Source organism: Dermacentor albipictus, chromosome 10 (genome assembly GCF_038994185.2).
Source record: "Dermacentor albipictus isolate Rhodes 1998 colony chromosome 10, USDA_Dalb.pri_finalv2, whole genome shotgun sequence".
NCBI lineage: Eukaryota > Metazoa > Arthropoda > Arachnida > Ixodida > Ixodidae > Dermacentor > Dermacentor albipictus.
The window spans coordinates 92,164,779-92,180,083 of NC_091830.1; the positions used below are offsets into that span (position 1 = coordinate 92,164,779).

Here is a 15,305-nt window from a genome sequence, read left to right on the forward strand (position 1 = left end):
AAGAGATTTTTAGAGTAAAAGCCGAATTCGTATTTCATTGTTGAAACCTCTGTAGAAAATAAATCAAGGCAGTAAAGCTACTTAGAAACATAATCCTCAATACCATACAAGGGTTTGTCTATGACGTGAAGACCTACGGAGAATTTATGCTGGTATTATGGTAGGACCAGAGGAATTATTACTCGTACAGGAACTGGAATGTGTGTCGGTGCCCTGAGTGGCTTCAGGAGCCGTGTATTGGGATGGAGTGTCGTATGGAAGCTCAAGAGATCCTTCCGCATGGGGTGAACCCGGTCGCGGAGGTGAAACAGGAGGTTGTAATGAAGTGGATGCAGCAGGAAAACCGGTACCGCTAGCAACTGAAAGAAAAGGTGGAAAGCTGTCATCGAAGGATGAGTTCTCATTGAGATAACTCCTTTCATCGGTCGTTTAAGCCTGTAGTATCGGGTATGTCACCACTTTAGAAGCATTCCAATGCTTGCCATCTTTAAGCTGGAAAGAACTTCTTACGATAAGACCTACTTTACGATAAATCTTGAACGGACTGGAGTATTTAAGACCACATTTCCGTGAGGTATGTACTCTGACAAGATCTCCTGGTGGAAATTGAGGAAATTTGGTTACGCGACGACGATCTACATACCTTTTGGCATTTTTCTGCTTTTCACATACTGGATTCTGCACTTCCTGGTGCAACTTCGGAGAAGAATTTAGGCTGAATTGCAGGCATTTTTGCGGCGTCAAGCCGAGTACTCAGTTGACGACTACGGAGCAGCATAACTGGAGACACACCGGTAGTCCTGTGCGGTGTTAACCTGTAAATTGACAAATATTAAGACTCCAAACCTGAGGTGTCGTGGTTTCAAAATAGCACTCTGCATGAATTATTTAAGAACAGGGTTCAGTCGTGCTACCTGGCCATTTGCCTGTGGGTAATAAAAAGAAGACAAGAAATGCTTAGTGCCTCTCTCCTTGAGGAAGTTCGGAAATTCTGCAGAACCAAATTGTGGTTCATTGTCGGACACTATAGCATCTAGAAATCCTTCTGAACTGTATATGGAAATAAGACTGGGCATGATGGCTTCGGATGTGACTGAAGGCATAAAAGCAACCTCGAGCCACTTGTAATGATAGTCAACAATGACTAATGCCAAACGTGCATACTGTGAAGCACGATCAAGAGGACCTATTATGCCTATGGCTAATTTTTTTCATGGTCTTAACGGCCATTCGACAGGATGTAGTGGAGCAAAGAAGGTTTGGAAGATTGATCTGCTTGCTGACACACAAAGCAGTTTCCCACAAATTCCTCGACTTGTCTATTCATGTGGGTCCACCTGTTGATGCCTCTCAGTCTGAGCTTCGTTTTAGTGATGCCTAAATGACCCTCATGAGCAATAGACAGGTGTTTCTGACGTTAAGGACGCAGGAGGAACGATACGTTCTACTCGAAGAAGCAGATTGTCCACGTAGGATAATTCAGACTGTACGGAAGCATATGGCTGTAATTCTGGCGAAAGATCCGCAGCAGTTCCCCATCCTCTGACTATTTTTTTCTTGAAAGCTTGGCAAACAGAATCAGCTTTTGTAGCTGCTTGGAACTCTTCCCATGAGATGCATGCCGAAACCGAAGACACTATTTTCTCAACCAGTGCTGGTTCAAATTCGGGAGGAGTAGGTAGGCTCGACAATGCATCCGCGATGATATTCTAGTCACCTTTGCAGTACTCAATGGTGAAATTGCAATACAGTAATCTTGCACTCCATCTTGAAATCCTTAATGGACGCTGTCCTCTTGAAGACAACAATGTAACCAGAGCCGGGTTACATTGAAAACATGCTAATGTTGACAAGGAAAAAGACATGTCAATGCTTCCTGTTCGCCCACGGAGTACCATCGTTCTGCGGATGGTAACATTCGAGAAGCAAAAGCTGCTGTAAAGAGCTCATTTCCGAATTTTGCTCAAGCATGGCTCCTAAACCAAAGTCATAAGCATCAAAAGTTACAACTATACGAAGATGTAGCTGAAACATGCGTACCACCAGACGTGATGCAAGTACGTCTTTAATCGTGTGAAAGCTGTCTTCACTGTCGCAATGCCAGACAAAGGCTTGTCCTTGCATTAGAAATTTTCTTAGTGGTTCCACTAAGTCATCATCATCATCATCAGCCTGTTTTATGTCCACTGCAGGACGATGGCCTCTCCCTGCAATCTCCAATTACCCCTGTCCGGCGCCAACCGATTCCAACTAGCGCCCGCGAATTTCCTCATTTCATCGCTCCAGCTAGCATTTTGTCGTCTTCGATTGCTTTTTTTTCTTCTCTTGGTATCCATTCTGTGGCACTAATGGTCCAACGGTTAATGTCAGTTAGAATATCATATATACCCGTTTGCTCTCTGAGCCAAACCACTCTCTTTCTGTCTCCTAACGTTATGCCTAGCAATCTTCGTTCCATCCCTCTTTGCGCGATCTCTAACTTGTTCTCAAACTTCTTTGTCAGTTTTCGAAGTCTCTGCCCCATATGTCAGCACTGGTAAAATGCACTGATTGTACATCTTCCATTTCAATGTGAATGGTGAGCTTCCAGTCAGGAGCTGGCAATGTCTTCGGTATGCGATCCAACCCATTCCTATTCTTCTGTGAATTCCCTTCTCATGATCACTGTTCCCTGTGAATAATTGACCTAGGTAAACGTATTTCTTCACAGACTCTACAGGCCGAATGGCGATCTTGAACTTGTGTTGCTTTTCCCGGTTATTTATCATTATCTTTGTCCTCTGCATATTATTCTTCAACCTAACTCTTACACTCTCTCTGTTATGTCGTCAATCATTTATTTTAACTCGTCTGCGTTGTTGCTGAATAGAACAGTCATCGACAACCTAAGGTTGCTGAGATATCCGCCGTCGATTTTTACTCCTAAGCCTTCTCATTTTAATAGCTTGAATCCTTTTTCCAAGCACGCAGTGAATAGCGTTGGAGAGATTGTGTCTCCTTGTCTGACCCCTTTCTTTATAGGTGTCTTCCTGCTTTTCTTATGTAGAACTAAGGTACCTGTAGAACCTCTGTAGATATTTTCCAAGGTATTTAAGTAAGCGTTCTGACCTCCTTGATTGCTGGCATCTCTACTGAATCAAATGCCTTTTCGTAATCTATGAAAGCCATCTAGAGAGCCTTAGTGTATTGTGTGGACTTCTCAATAAGCTTTTTAATGACATGCATCTGATCCATTCTAGAGCACCCCTTCCTGAAGCCAGCGTGTTCCCTTGGTTGACTAAAGTCCAGTGTTGCCCGTATTCTGTAGGAGATTATTTTGGTAAATAATTTATATAATACTAGGAGTAAGCTAATGACCTATCATTTTGAATTCTTTAACGCCTGCATTTTTTTCGATTAGTATAATGTTTGCATTCTTCCAGTTGTCTGGGACCCTTGCAGTCGATAGACACTTCGTACAAAGAGCCGCTATTTTCCAAGCATTATGACTCATTCATTTTTGATTAAATCGACTGTTATTCCATCTTCTCCTGCCGTTCTTCCTCGTTTCATGTCTTGCAGGGCCCTTCTGACCTCCTTGCTAGTTATAGGAATAGTTTCTGTATCCTGTCCAGTACTGTTTGTAATTGAGCTAACCTGACTCCGCTGGGTACTGTGCAGCTCAGTATAGAATTATTCCGCGGCTTTTACTATATCTTCCAGATTGCTGATGATATTACCCTGGGGTGCAATAACGTAAAACTATTCCAAACTTTCTATTCCAATTCTGTAATCAGAACTTCGCGATTGGTTAAAAAACGTTTTTGGACCACCCCCACTTCCCCTGTCACGCGACGTCACGAAAACCGCGATAGCTGCCCATCTGATGTGACGTATACACATTGATTATGCATGATTTGACTGAAGAAAGAAAAATAGTTATTTCTGATTCGACGCCTTTTCGCCATAAGCCCCCGGCTATTGGTGAAAAGTTTTCGGGCTGCACCCACTTCACCTGCCTGTCACGCGACGTCATAAAACTGTGAAAACTCATCTCGTCAAAGTGACATGTACGCGTTAAAGATGCAATATTATGCCGAACAAAACTGAAATTTCTTCTGAATAGCCGTAGGCTGCCCCGTTTCGAAAGGAATAAAAGATGGCTGCCGCCGTTCGCTCAGGCGCTCGGTACTCGCACATGCCGGAGAGCATGGGTTTCTTTGCCTATAATAAAACTTCTTGCGTGGCTGTGTAACGTTTTCGAGAACTTTCGTCACGTTTACGACCTAGTTCTGCAAACTCTTCTTTGCTGAGGATGCGTTTTAGCGTAATTCTTAAGCTTCAGTTGCATGCCGGCGCGATTTTCGACCAGCCACCGCAAGCTAAGTAAGGGAAAGCGGATCAATCGCAGACGCTGGCACCGCCTCCTTCATCTGATTATCGAATTTCAGAGCAGTGGCTCGCCCCTATAAAATCTCTCTCCTCTTGAGCGTGCTCCTCGCCTCTCGTCAGCCAATTAGATAAGACAAGCCACTCAAAGTAGGCAATGTCATTCGTTTTTCAAGCAAGCAAAAATGACCTCCTATGAGCGAGGAGAGCGTTGGATTGGTCTGTTCAGACGAGCCTTCGGGTGAACGCCCGGTGCTTGCGTCGGCGGTTGTTGAAATTTGGCGTCAGGAGATTCGAATAAAAACATATTGGAATAGTTTTACGTTATAGGGCCCCTGCTTATCTTCTAGTGCATACATCTTGGTTTGTCGTATGCCAAGTTTCTTTCTCACTGATTTCATGGTGCGTCCATTTTTTACGGCTTCACTCTTTCTCACGTTATATTTTCGAATATCACTTATTTTCGCATTGTTGATCAGTTTCGACAGTTCCTCGAATTCTATCTTATCTCTTGAGTTAAACGCTTTCATTTTTTTATGTTTCTTTATTAGGTCCTTTGTTACTTGGGAGAGCTTGCGTACTGGCTGCCTTGGTGCCTGGCCTTCCACCTAAATTCCTGCTTCTGAAGCCAACCTAGTTACAGATTCGTTCATTAGCTCTATGTCATCAACATCTCTCTGTTCTAAGGCTGCATATTTGTTTGCAAGTGCCAGCCTGAATTTGTTTGCTTTTACCCTGACTGCCTCAAGGTTGAGCTGTTTCTTCTTGACCAATTTTGCTGTTTCTCTCTTCAAATATAGGTGAATCCAAGCCTTCACTAACCTATGATTGCTGCTCTTTGCCCTACCTACCACTTCTACATCCTGTACTATGCTGGCATCAGCAGAAAGTATGAAGTCAATCTCATTTCTTGTTTCACCCATTAGGGCTTTTCGAGGTCCACTTTCTCTTGATACGCTTCTTTAAAACGGCGTTCATTCTTCGAAGCTTATTAATTTCTGCGAATTCGACCAGCATGTCTCCTCTCGCGTTCCTAGAATCGATGGCGTAGTTGCCAATTACTTGTTCCCCAGCCTGCCTTTTCCCCACTTTTGCTTCGAAGTCACCTATTACTATAGCATAGTGAATTTGCGCTTTTCTGATCGCTAATTCAACATCTTCATAAAACTGATCTACTTCCTCGTCATCGTGATTGGGTGTTGGAGCCTAGGCTTGTACTACCTTTAATCTGTACCTTTTCTTAAGCTTGATTACGACTACAGCTACCCTCTCAATAATGCTGTAGAATTCGTCAATGTTGCCCGCTATGTCCTTATGGATTAGGAATCCTACTCCGTATTGCTTCTTATCTAGTAGGCCTCTATAGCAGAGGACATGTCCGTTATTCAGCGATGTATGAGCCTCACCAGCTCCTCTAATCGCACTAAGGCCGATGATATCCCAAACAATGTCTCATATTTCCTCAAAGAGTCCTGCTATGCTAGCCTCACTCAAGAGGGTTCAGGTGTTAAACCTTGCAAAGGTCAGTTTCCATTGGCGGCCTGTCCGGATCCGCAGATTCTTAGCACCCTCTACGGCGCTGCAGCTCTGACCGCCGCCTTGGTCAGGTGCTCCGCAGCTATGGGGACTGAGGGCCATTGGGTAATCGAGTTAGCCATTTGGAGGGTGTGGCCGAATACTGCACCAGGAGGCCAATTCCAGTTCTGGTGAGGGAGTGTCTTCTTGAAGCTTAGTGGGCCTTCCTAACTTGGTTGCACCTGGTTTATTTTAGCCCCACTCGCTCTCGGCATCTTTTACCGGTGACAGGCGTCACTCCAAGCCTCCAGATGCTTAGCACTGGAGGAGGCGAATTTCAAGCTGCCCTTCGTAAAAAACAGCTTTCTCATAGCGGGATTCGAACTTCCCATTATGGCAACCAAGCATTCGACATAGCTGAGTCAGCTAATCCCACATGCTGCGAGGCTACCTTATCGCCGAAAAGTACAGCTCCGAGGGCCCTGCGCGTCTAAAAATTTCCTTGATTTGTCCGTGACAGATGCCTTTAGCTGATTGTGATGGGTAAGTCAATATATAAAGATTTCTAAACGGTTCTGGCCTCGTTGTTCCGGAATCACACGTGCACAGCATGCCGAGAACCCAGCTAGGTATAAGGAGTCTCGGCCGCCTTTGACAGCGCTTAGAACGTAGAAAGGTAAGATAATGGTGGAAAACTGGTCGCTTCTTTCCGCGGACAGGCGACTAGACACGGGACACTTCAGCATACTCAGCATGCTGCCTGATAAGTTTTGCCTAATGTCCCGTGAGGCCCAAGAGTGAATGTAAAGCATTTTTGTCATTAGGCGGTGGTGCCTGCACAATTGTATGCATTTTGCTTTCCATTGCCAAAATGCCATTTGCAGAAATTTTATGTCCTCGGAAAGTGAATTCTGGTATACTGAATACCCACTTGTGGTTAAGCTGCATGCCTGCCATGCTTATTATGGACAGGGCAGTTTGCAAGTTTCTATCGTGGTCACGTTGAATTTGACACCACACAAGAACATCATCAAGGTAGCACATGGTGCCTTCACAGCCTTTTAAAACAGAAGACATCATTTGCTGAAAAGTGGAAGGCGTAGATGCCCATCCGAAACACACACGCATACAGCGAAAGAGACAGTCGTGAGTGATGAATGCCGTAAGGTCATGGCTTTTCTGGGACAATAAAATCTGATAACACGCGGGCTTTAAGTCCAACTTACTTAAGACAGTAGCATCAGCGAGTCGATGCAACAGTTCATCAGTTCTCGATAGTTAAAAGACGTCGATCACTGTAGCCTTGGTTCCCTGAGACCGTCGCAAAGTCGAATGGAATTGTCTTTTTTCCGAACAATGACGAGCAGAGAAATCCACTCGGACGTTGACACTCGTTCGATGATGTCAGCGGATTCCAGCAGATGCAGTTCGGCGGAGACTTGCTCACGAAGAACCAGAGGTAGAGGACACAGTTTCAGTGAGACTGGTTTTCCTGAAGCTGGAAGACCAACGTCGTGGATGAAGCCCTTTACAAGTCCTAACTGTCCTGATAACAGATGGGCGAACTCTTCTGGAACACTTAGCGGTAAAGACGAAAGCTGCACGCTTGGTTCAACTGGAATTCCTGATACTTCATAACATGTGGGCGAAGACTCTTGCATTTCAATGCCCAAAGCTTGAACGGTGTCTAGGCCCAGAAGAGAGGTGCCTTTGTTCGTGACGTGAAATGTCACTACTATAGGCTCATTGCGATACTTCAAGAGAACGGAGAAATGAAGTGAATGCAAAATTTCTTGCTACGAACAATTTATGAGTCGATGACTCGAAGGTGACTAGGGTAAACCCTTGAAATGTTCTTCCTACAAGGAGCTGTTCATCAGCGACATTGTAGCACCTGTATCCGCGAGCAATTTGAGTGGAGCAATTGCAAATGAGGACTTCGGATGTCCCACTTTTCCGCACGCACGACAAGTAACGTATTGGATGCGATGCGGTGATGTGAACTACATCGGTAACAATGGACTGCGATGTCTCGACTGGCTTTGCGGAGTACGGGCCGGGCGCCGTGTGGACCCTGCGTCGAGACGCGATGGGCAGGCGAGTGGTTGAAAACTTCAAGTTCCTTGTGAACTTCCTCGACGCTTTGTCCGATTTCCTCGGCCTTCTTGAGCATGAGGGAAGGTCCTTCGTAGAGTAACTATTCACATATTCTTGCTGATGCGATGCCTTGCAACATTTGGTTACGAAGTGAGTGGTCGTGACAAGCGCCGAACGCTCAAGTAGGCGCTGGTCTTTTCAATGCAGTGACGAATTACTGGAAGGATTCTCCTCCCTGAAGACAATACAATGTACCAAGGGAGTTGTGCCTTCCACATAACGTCGCTCAAAGATGCGAAGAATATATTCAAATGTTGCTGCGGTCAGGTCCGTTTGCGACCCCAGGTCGTAGTAGAGACGTTGTCCCTCAAAGCCCCAAATTACCGAGTAAAATGGCCTTCTTCCTCTGGCTTTGTACTGCCTTGCATCTGGTGGCGTGGAGTAACGTGCAAAAAGAACGTTTGTAAGTGAACCACGGCCTCGTAGAAGTACAGGGTAAGGCAAAGAAAGGCGCATGTGCGGTGCGTACGCCATGCTGGGCACCGGGAATAAAGACGGGGGAAATGAGGTGGACGGAGCAGAAGTGGACGTACTTCTAGCATTTTGGATGCGAGAGCCCACGTAGGAGCAGTAGTAGAATGACAAAGGCGAGCAACCCGCCGTGGTTGCTCAGTGGCTATGGTGTTCGGCTGCTGAGCACGAGGTCGCGGGATCGAATCCCGGCCACGGCGGCCGCATTTCGATGGGGGCGAAATGCGAAAACACCCGTGTACTTGATTTAGGTGCACGTTAAAGAACCCCAGGTGGTCGAAATTTCCGGAGTCCTCCACTACGGCGTGCCCCATAATCAGAAAGTGGCTTTGGCACGTAAAACCCCATAATCTAATTTTTTAAAGGCAAGCAGCAGCAGAGTAAACGGCTTACCTCGTTGCCAGTTTCTGGTAGCTTCGACGGGGCGGCCGGACGGCAGACCTACGGAGTGAGGCCTAATGGCCGGAGCGCGAGGCGCCGCAAAAAAATGAGCCGGGCTTCTCTAGTCTGAGACCAGACAAAGAATGCGTTTATTCCAGTGAGGGAAACGAAACACGGCAGGGTACACTTATACCATTTGGCGCGGACTGGCACTAGCCGTCATAACCATGCGAAACCGAAACTGGGTATCGAAACGGGAAATCACATTTGCAGCATAATCAACTATTTCCTAGAGGTCTGCCTGAGGGGTGTGCCATCATGTGCCTGCCTAGGGCTGGCGTTCGAAAGATACGCGCCTTTGTTCCAGACGACGTTAAAGGCATAAAATGGAGTAGGGCGCCATCCGGAATAATTTCGGGGGGCGGGCTGAAGTTCGGCAGCCCTACGCCACTGCAACAACACAATTTTACGTGACAACATGTGTACGTGGATTGCTGGCACGAAACATTTGTTCATTTTTGCTTCATCATGCAACCGACGACGAAACAAAAATTAATTGTTTGGTTGAAGAACACAGTCTGCACGTGATGATGACATGTCAGTCGAACTTATAAAAAAATTTTTAAACACTCTTAGCTCATCCTTTAGCACATGTTAACGATTATATTACAGCGAAGCTGTTTATTGCTAGGGCTCCGTCTATTTATCGTGTGCATCAACATAAACTAACTTCATCAATGGCTCATACCGCCGTAAACAATAAAAAATGCAATAGCATATAGTCCCGTAAGGCAGAGGCTACAAGCACTCAGCGAATTGAAGCGAACAGTGCTTACATTTTTTTTCTAATCACGCGTAAAACATACGAAAAAGCCTGTCGAAGACTTCCATCATCAATGGCTTATGCCAACGTAAGAAATGGCTCATACAGCCGCAAACAATAGATACCCTGAGCAGCGCATTTCCTTTGTGCTCCGCAGTTGCTTTGGGAAGGCCACGTATAGTTACACAAAAAATCTTGAGCCATTCCGCTCTGTCACAACTTGCCGCTGTGCGACCGTCCTCGGCATGTATACGCGTGCACTGTCTTCTCCTTGCCTGCGCTCCGATCACGTTCGTGGCTAGTTTGCTCCGGCTCCCCGATGTTCCGGTAATCGTGAACGCTGGAGAGCACAAAAAAAACGAAATAAGGCTATCAGCTGCTGCCGAGAAGCGCATTTCATTTGTACTCAGCAGTTGCTATGACGAGGTCACGTATAGTTAGGACTGCCAAAGACCAACGTGTCTACAAGGAAAGACAAAGAGAACTTTCCTAGTCAAGCTGTTTCTAATGCAGCTTTTTTTTTTGCTTGTCCCAGCCACGTTTGCGAAACTCCATCTATGTGGTAAATAAGTGAACTCAACTGAACTCACAGAGGAACGGTAATGTCAACGGCGCAAGCGGGCAGCAAACACCACCGAAGGTGGTGCAAGAACGCCAAGGTCATGCGGCACGGCAGAGAAACCGACGCATGTCTTGAAGCGGAGAGCGGGGCCAAAAAAAAAGCGCCTGTCATGCTACTCCAATGGAAATCTTTAAAGACAATAAATGTGTTTGCGTACCTTTCTTGACAACGACCTCCGATCAAAACATTAAGTGATTTGGTACCTTTCTTAAAAGGTTTGTTTCACTTCTGTGTCGTGTGCTAAACAGCTTCGTGGTAAATGCACTTTCACAGAGTGGAATGCCTCAAAACTATGGATGCGTGTGTGGCTCTCCTCTAGCAAAATCGTGGCGGCGAACAGAAAGCGCCTTGTGACAAATGCAACTATCTCGCGAATACTCTCTACCTCTCAATATAATGTGAGTATTTTGGAAAACCTTATACTGAAATTGGCCACTAAGACAAATCTGTAATTGAGCCGAGTTTCATTTACTTGTCATAATTATTTCACAGTGAAGTTTTAAACGTTACGGAATTCCCGTCTGCTGTCAGCACATGGACATCTACGGGGGAAGTAAAGTAACAGAAAAACGGCTGTAACTTTTGTTTTGCCAATGTTTGTTATATGGCAATCAGCCGCTGAGAGAACTATGACACTGGTCCGAGTTTCATTTAATTTTCGTAATTATATAGTTCGCAGTGAAGTTGCAAATATTGCGGAACTCCCGTCTTCTGATTACGTGGCCTTACACAGGAGGGAAACGGACAGCCCCATGGTATGTGCAACATTGCATTATTGCAATATGGCGCATATTGCAATTTACGAATTGTAGCAAGTCAATTTGCAAGGCCTATCCACTTAGAATGAATTCCCAGAATCTTCTGAGCTCTGGCGGGAAGATAAGAGAATGTCGCTGGCTTTAGTTTCATTCAGCTGGTTTAGTGGCAGCAATATTACCTTGAGAAGCGCTGTTCAGACAACATTTATAGTCTCGTACGGTGATTCTGCGATAGGGGTACCTCGTATCTTCAAGTACATGATGCATTGTTTGAGTCAGCAGAAATACGGATATTGCTACACGTCTTGCAAGACGTATCGTGAAACATATACAAGATACTCAAAGAGTAGCTAAGATAGTATCTTATACATGTATCTTTGATACTGCCCAGCACTGTTCGCAGCATCACAAGCCATCTCTGCATTTTCGTTCCGCCTTCCGAAGTTTTGGCCAGCTGATCCTTCGCTTTGGCTAGCGTGAGTCAACAGCCTATTTGTTACGGGTCGCATAATACTTCCATATTTCACCATCTTGTGTCTGCTCTTCTTCCACAGATTGCCGGGGAAATCCGAGACGTCATTTTTACTCCTCCTGAGACAAACCTCTATGACAGTTCGTCAGCTGAGTTCCTCAAGCCTACGTCTGTCGTCGGAAAGGCAACGACTCCAGCAGATACTCTCAGCTGCGGAACTAGGTGTCCGCAAGCCTTCAGAGCTCTTGTGACACCTTCAGCAGCGCCTCTGTGACAAGGCTGCCTGTTTCGCTCAAGACGTATTCTGAGAACTTTTCTTGCAGCACCTGCCTTCCACCATCCTCATGGTGCTCGCCGCTGCAACTGGTTGGTCGCTGGCGAATATCGCGCAAGTTGCCGACTCTGTGCAGGACGTCGCCTTCCCGCCCATGTCTTCGATCGCGACGACTTCCGCAACAAATCAGGTATCCCGTCTCTCGCCAGCTGATCTGCATGCACTTCACGAAGACTTTCGCAGCCAAATAGATCATCTCACCACGCTGTCACATATAAGAGGGAAGTTAAATAAAATGGTAGACGAAGAAAGGCTTCAAGAAGACGACGACGACGGCGTTAAGAATGACGTGGATTAACCGAAGACGAAAGAAGATAAAGAAGTTCTCAGTGAGGTGACAAGAGATGATTGGTGGAGAAGTATCCGGTGAGATGGAAAGTGATGATTAGTGGAGAAGAGAAGAAGACGAAGAGAAGGATTACGTGGACTAACAAGAAGGCTATAAAAGGGCGAGGAATGGTGAGACACAGGGGGAAAAAAGAAAGCAGCGGAGACTCGGCGGGTCAGGGACGGTTCGACCGGAAGAGAGCGACGCCGGCTACTGCTCCGGTGAGCTCGTGTTCTACGGATTTGCACCGCAGACTTCCTGCCGTTCCTGAGCCCGTTCCGGGGAGTCCACGGAGGACGCCACCACCTGCTACGGCCAGGGGTGTCTCTACCGCTACTGCCACTCTTCCGGGTGGTGCCCCAACGCCAACATCATCGGCCACACTTCCACGGGTGTTTGGACCGGGAGTGTGCACGACGCAACCAAGGACGCCGCCAGCGACGCCAGTCCTAGAACGTCGAACGCCACTCCGACGCCGGCTACGGGACCCACACCACGCCACATCCGCACCGAACCAGACGTGAGCACGAACGCCACCCACTCTCAATAGAACGCTAGTGGCAGTGCTACCGGTTCGTGTGTACTGATAGTTTTTTTATCGTGTGTGTTAGTTCTGTTAGGTTTGTGTGCTGCTGTTCGTGTCGCGTGGGTTGTATTAAATGTGCATCTGTGTGGGTGCACCTGTCGCCTAGTCCATTCTTTCGGCCAGAGTGTTCTCCGGAGGAGATCCGTGACACACGCAGATTGCTACCTTATCAGCACGCTCCCGGTGCTCGTCACGCGGGCATTACTCATCCCCGCCTACGAGTGCTGGTAGAACCGCACCTGCGACGCAGCTGCCGGATTAGGCGCTTCTCCCTGCACTTTGTCACGAAACTGTTCGGCTCACCACCAGAAGCAGGTAGTGGTGGCGGTGTTCCAAGTAGCCGCTTGTTCTTCATTCTGGACAAGGCGTCTGGGCTCCGTTTTCTAGTGGACACGGGAGCCGAAGTTCGCCTTGTTGAACCTTCGGCTGTGTTTCCGAGGAATCGCCGATCTGCAGTTACAGTGCAAGTCGCTAACAAGACCACCATCGTGACTTACGCTGAACGTGTCCTCACAATAAATATTGGACTCCGGTGTCTTTTCCGTTGGGTTTTCCTCGTCGCAGGCGTCGTTTACTCTATTATTTGACCCTACTTTCCCCGTCGGTTTGAGCTGCTTCTGGACATGGCCCACAAGCGTTTCGTCGATGCTACAACACATCTAACGGTGAAAGCTATAGCGTCAAGAGCCAGCGCCAGCACCGTTACCAACAAGCCACCTTCATCGTTGTACGAGTGTTATTCGACGAGTTTCCTAACTAGCTTCGCCGGTCCAATTTCATGCGTCCTGTGAATTACGATGACACCCACCATATTATTACCGAAGGATCACCTGTCAAAAGTCGCGCACGACACATCCCACTCAATCGACTAACGATTGCCAGAACCAAATTTGATCATATGCTTGAGCTTGGCATTGTGCGACCATTATGAAGCATTTGGGCATCTGCTCTGCGCATGGTGTTTAAGAAGTCTGCAGATGACTGGCGGCCCTGCGGTGACTACCGTGTCTTTAACAACACCACCATTCCCAATCGCTAAGAAATACGCCTAACATCGCGGATTTTACAGCAGCACTACGTGGAGCAACCATCTTTTCAAAGATACACCTTGTCAAAGCGTATCATAAGATACCTGTCGAACCCACGGACATTCCCAAGACCGCCATCATAACGTCTTTTGACCTCTCTGAATAGCTGCGGATGCCCTCTGGTCTCCACAAAACCGCTCAAGCTTTCCAGCGTTTCCTGAACACAGTTACTCAAGGATTTTGGTTCTCGTTTGCCTACATCGATGACCTCCTCTTGCTTAGCCGCGATGCAGATGACCACGTTTCACACGTTGGACAGTTTTTCCAACGCTTTGCCGAGTACGGCCTAATCGTCAACAAAATAAAATGTACTTTCGACGTAGATAATTTTGACCTTCTGCAACCCTACGTGCATCATCATGGCACCCGGTATCACCCTAACAAAGTGCAAGTCAGTTGCAATTGTCCTCAGCCCACCTCTATACGTAGGCTACGCGTGTTCGCATGAGCGATAAATTTGCACCGCCATTTTATTCCTCCTAAATGCTCAACTGATTCGTCTGTCTACTCCAGGGAAACAATAAGTCTGCTCCAATTACATGGTCTGAGGATGCGTCCGAATGTTTCGAGCCTATTAAGAAACAGCTGACATAAGGAAGTATAATATGGATAGAATTGAACATGCTCTCAGGAACGGAGGAAGCCTAAAAACAGTGAAGAAGAAACTGGGAATTGGCACGAATCAGATGTATGCGTTAAGAGACAAAGCCGGCAATATCATTACTAATATGGATGAGATAGTTCAAGTGGCTGAGGAGTTCTATAGAGATTTATACAGTACCAGTAGCACCCACGACGATAATGGAAGAGAAAATAGTCAACGAGCATATCTCCCAATGCTTTCTTTACTTCTTCCGGCGTTACCTGTGGGATTCGACGAATTCGAAATCCCACAGGTAACGCCGGAAGAAGTAAAGAAAGCATTGGGAGATATGCAAAGGGGGAAGGCAGCTGGGGAGGATCAGGTAACAGCAGATTTGTTGAAGGATGGTGGGCAGATTGTTCTACAGAAACTGGCCACCCTGTATACGCAATGCCTCATAACCTCGAGCGTACCGGAATCTTGGAAAAACGCTAACATAATCCTAATCCATAAGAAAGGGGACGCCAAAGACTTGAAAAATTATAGACCGATAAGCTTGCTGTCTGTTGCCTACAAAGTATTTACTAAGGTAACCGCGAATAGAATCAGGAACACATTAGACTTCTGTCAACCAAAGGACCAGGCACGATTCCGTAAAGGCTACTCAACAATAGACCATATTCACACTATCAATCAGGTTATAGAGAAATGTGCGGAATATAACCCACCCTTATATATAGCTTTCATTGATTACGAGAAAGCATTTGATTCTGTCGAAACCTCAGCAGTCATGCAGGCATTACGGAATCAGGGTGTAGA

At 46.5% G+C, this 15,305-nt stretch overlaps 1 protein-coding gene across 5 annotated transcripts in view; it reads right to left on the reverse strand.

The window, feature by feature from the left end:
* Window positions 1-701: 701 nt before the first annotated feature.
* The window catches only part of LOC135918122 (lipase member M-like), a 151,983-nt gene continuing 137,379 nt past the window's right edge, over window positions 702-15,305 (reverse strand). Inside the window, exons 11-13 of one of the 5 annotated variants that reach the window (XR_011508900.1) lie at window positions 9,841-10,055; window positions 8,905-8,966; window positions 702-815 (exon numbers count right to left, since the gene is read on the reverse strand). Coding sequence is in view for 1 of the 5 variants with exons in the window: in XM_070526928.1 (XP_070383029.1) it covers window positions 10,014-10,055 (42 nt within the window). In the remaining 4 variants the exon portion in view is untranslated. Of the gene's footprint in view, window positions 816-8,904; window positions 8,967-9,294; window positions 10,056-15,305 lie in introns of those variants that run through there. The other 4 variants (XR_011508901.1, XR_011508902.1, XM_070526928.1 and 1 more) reach the window with 4 other exon arrangements.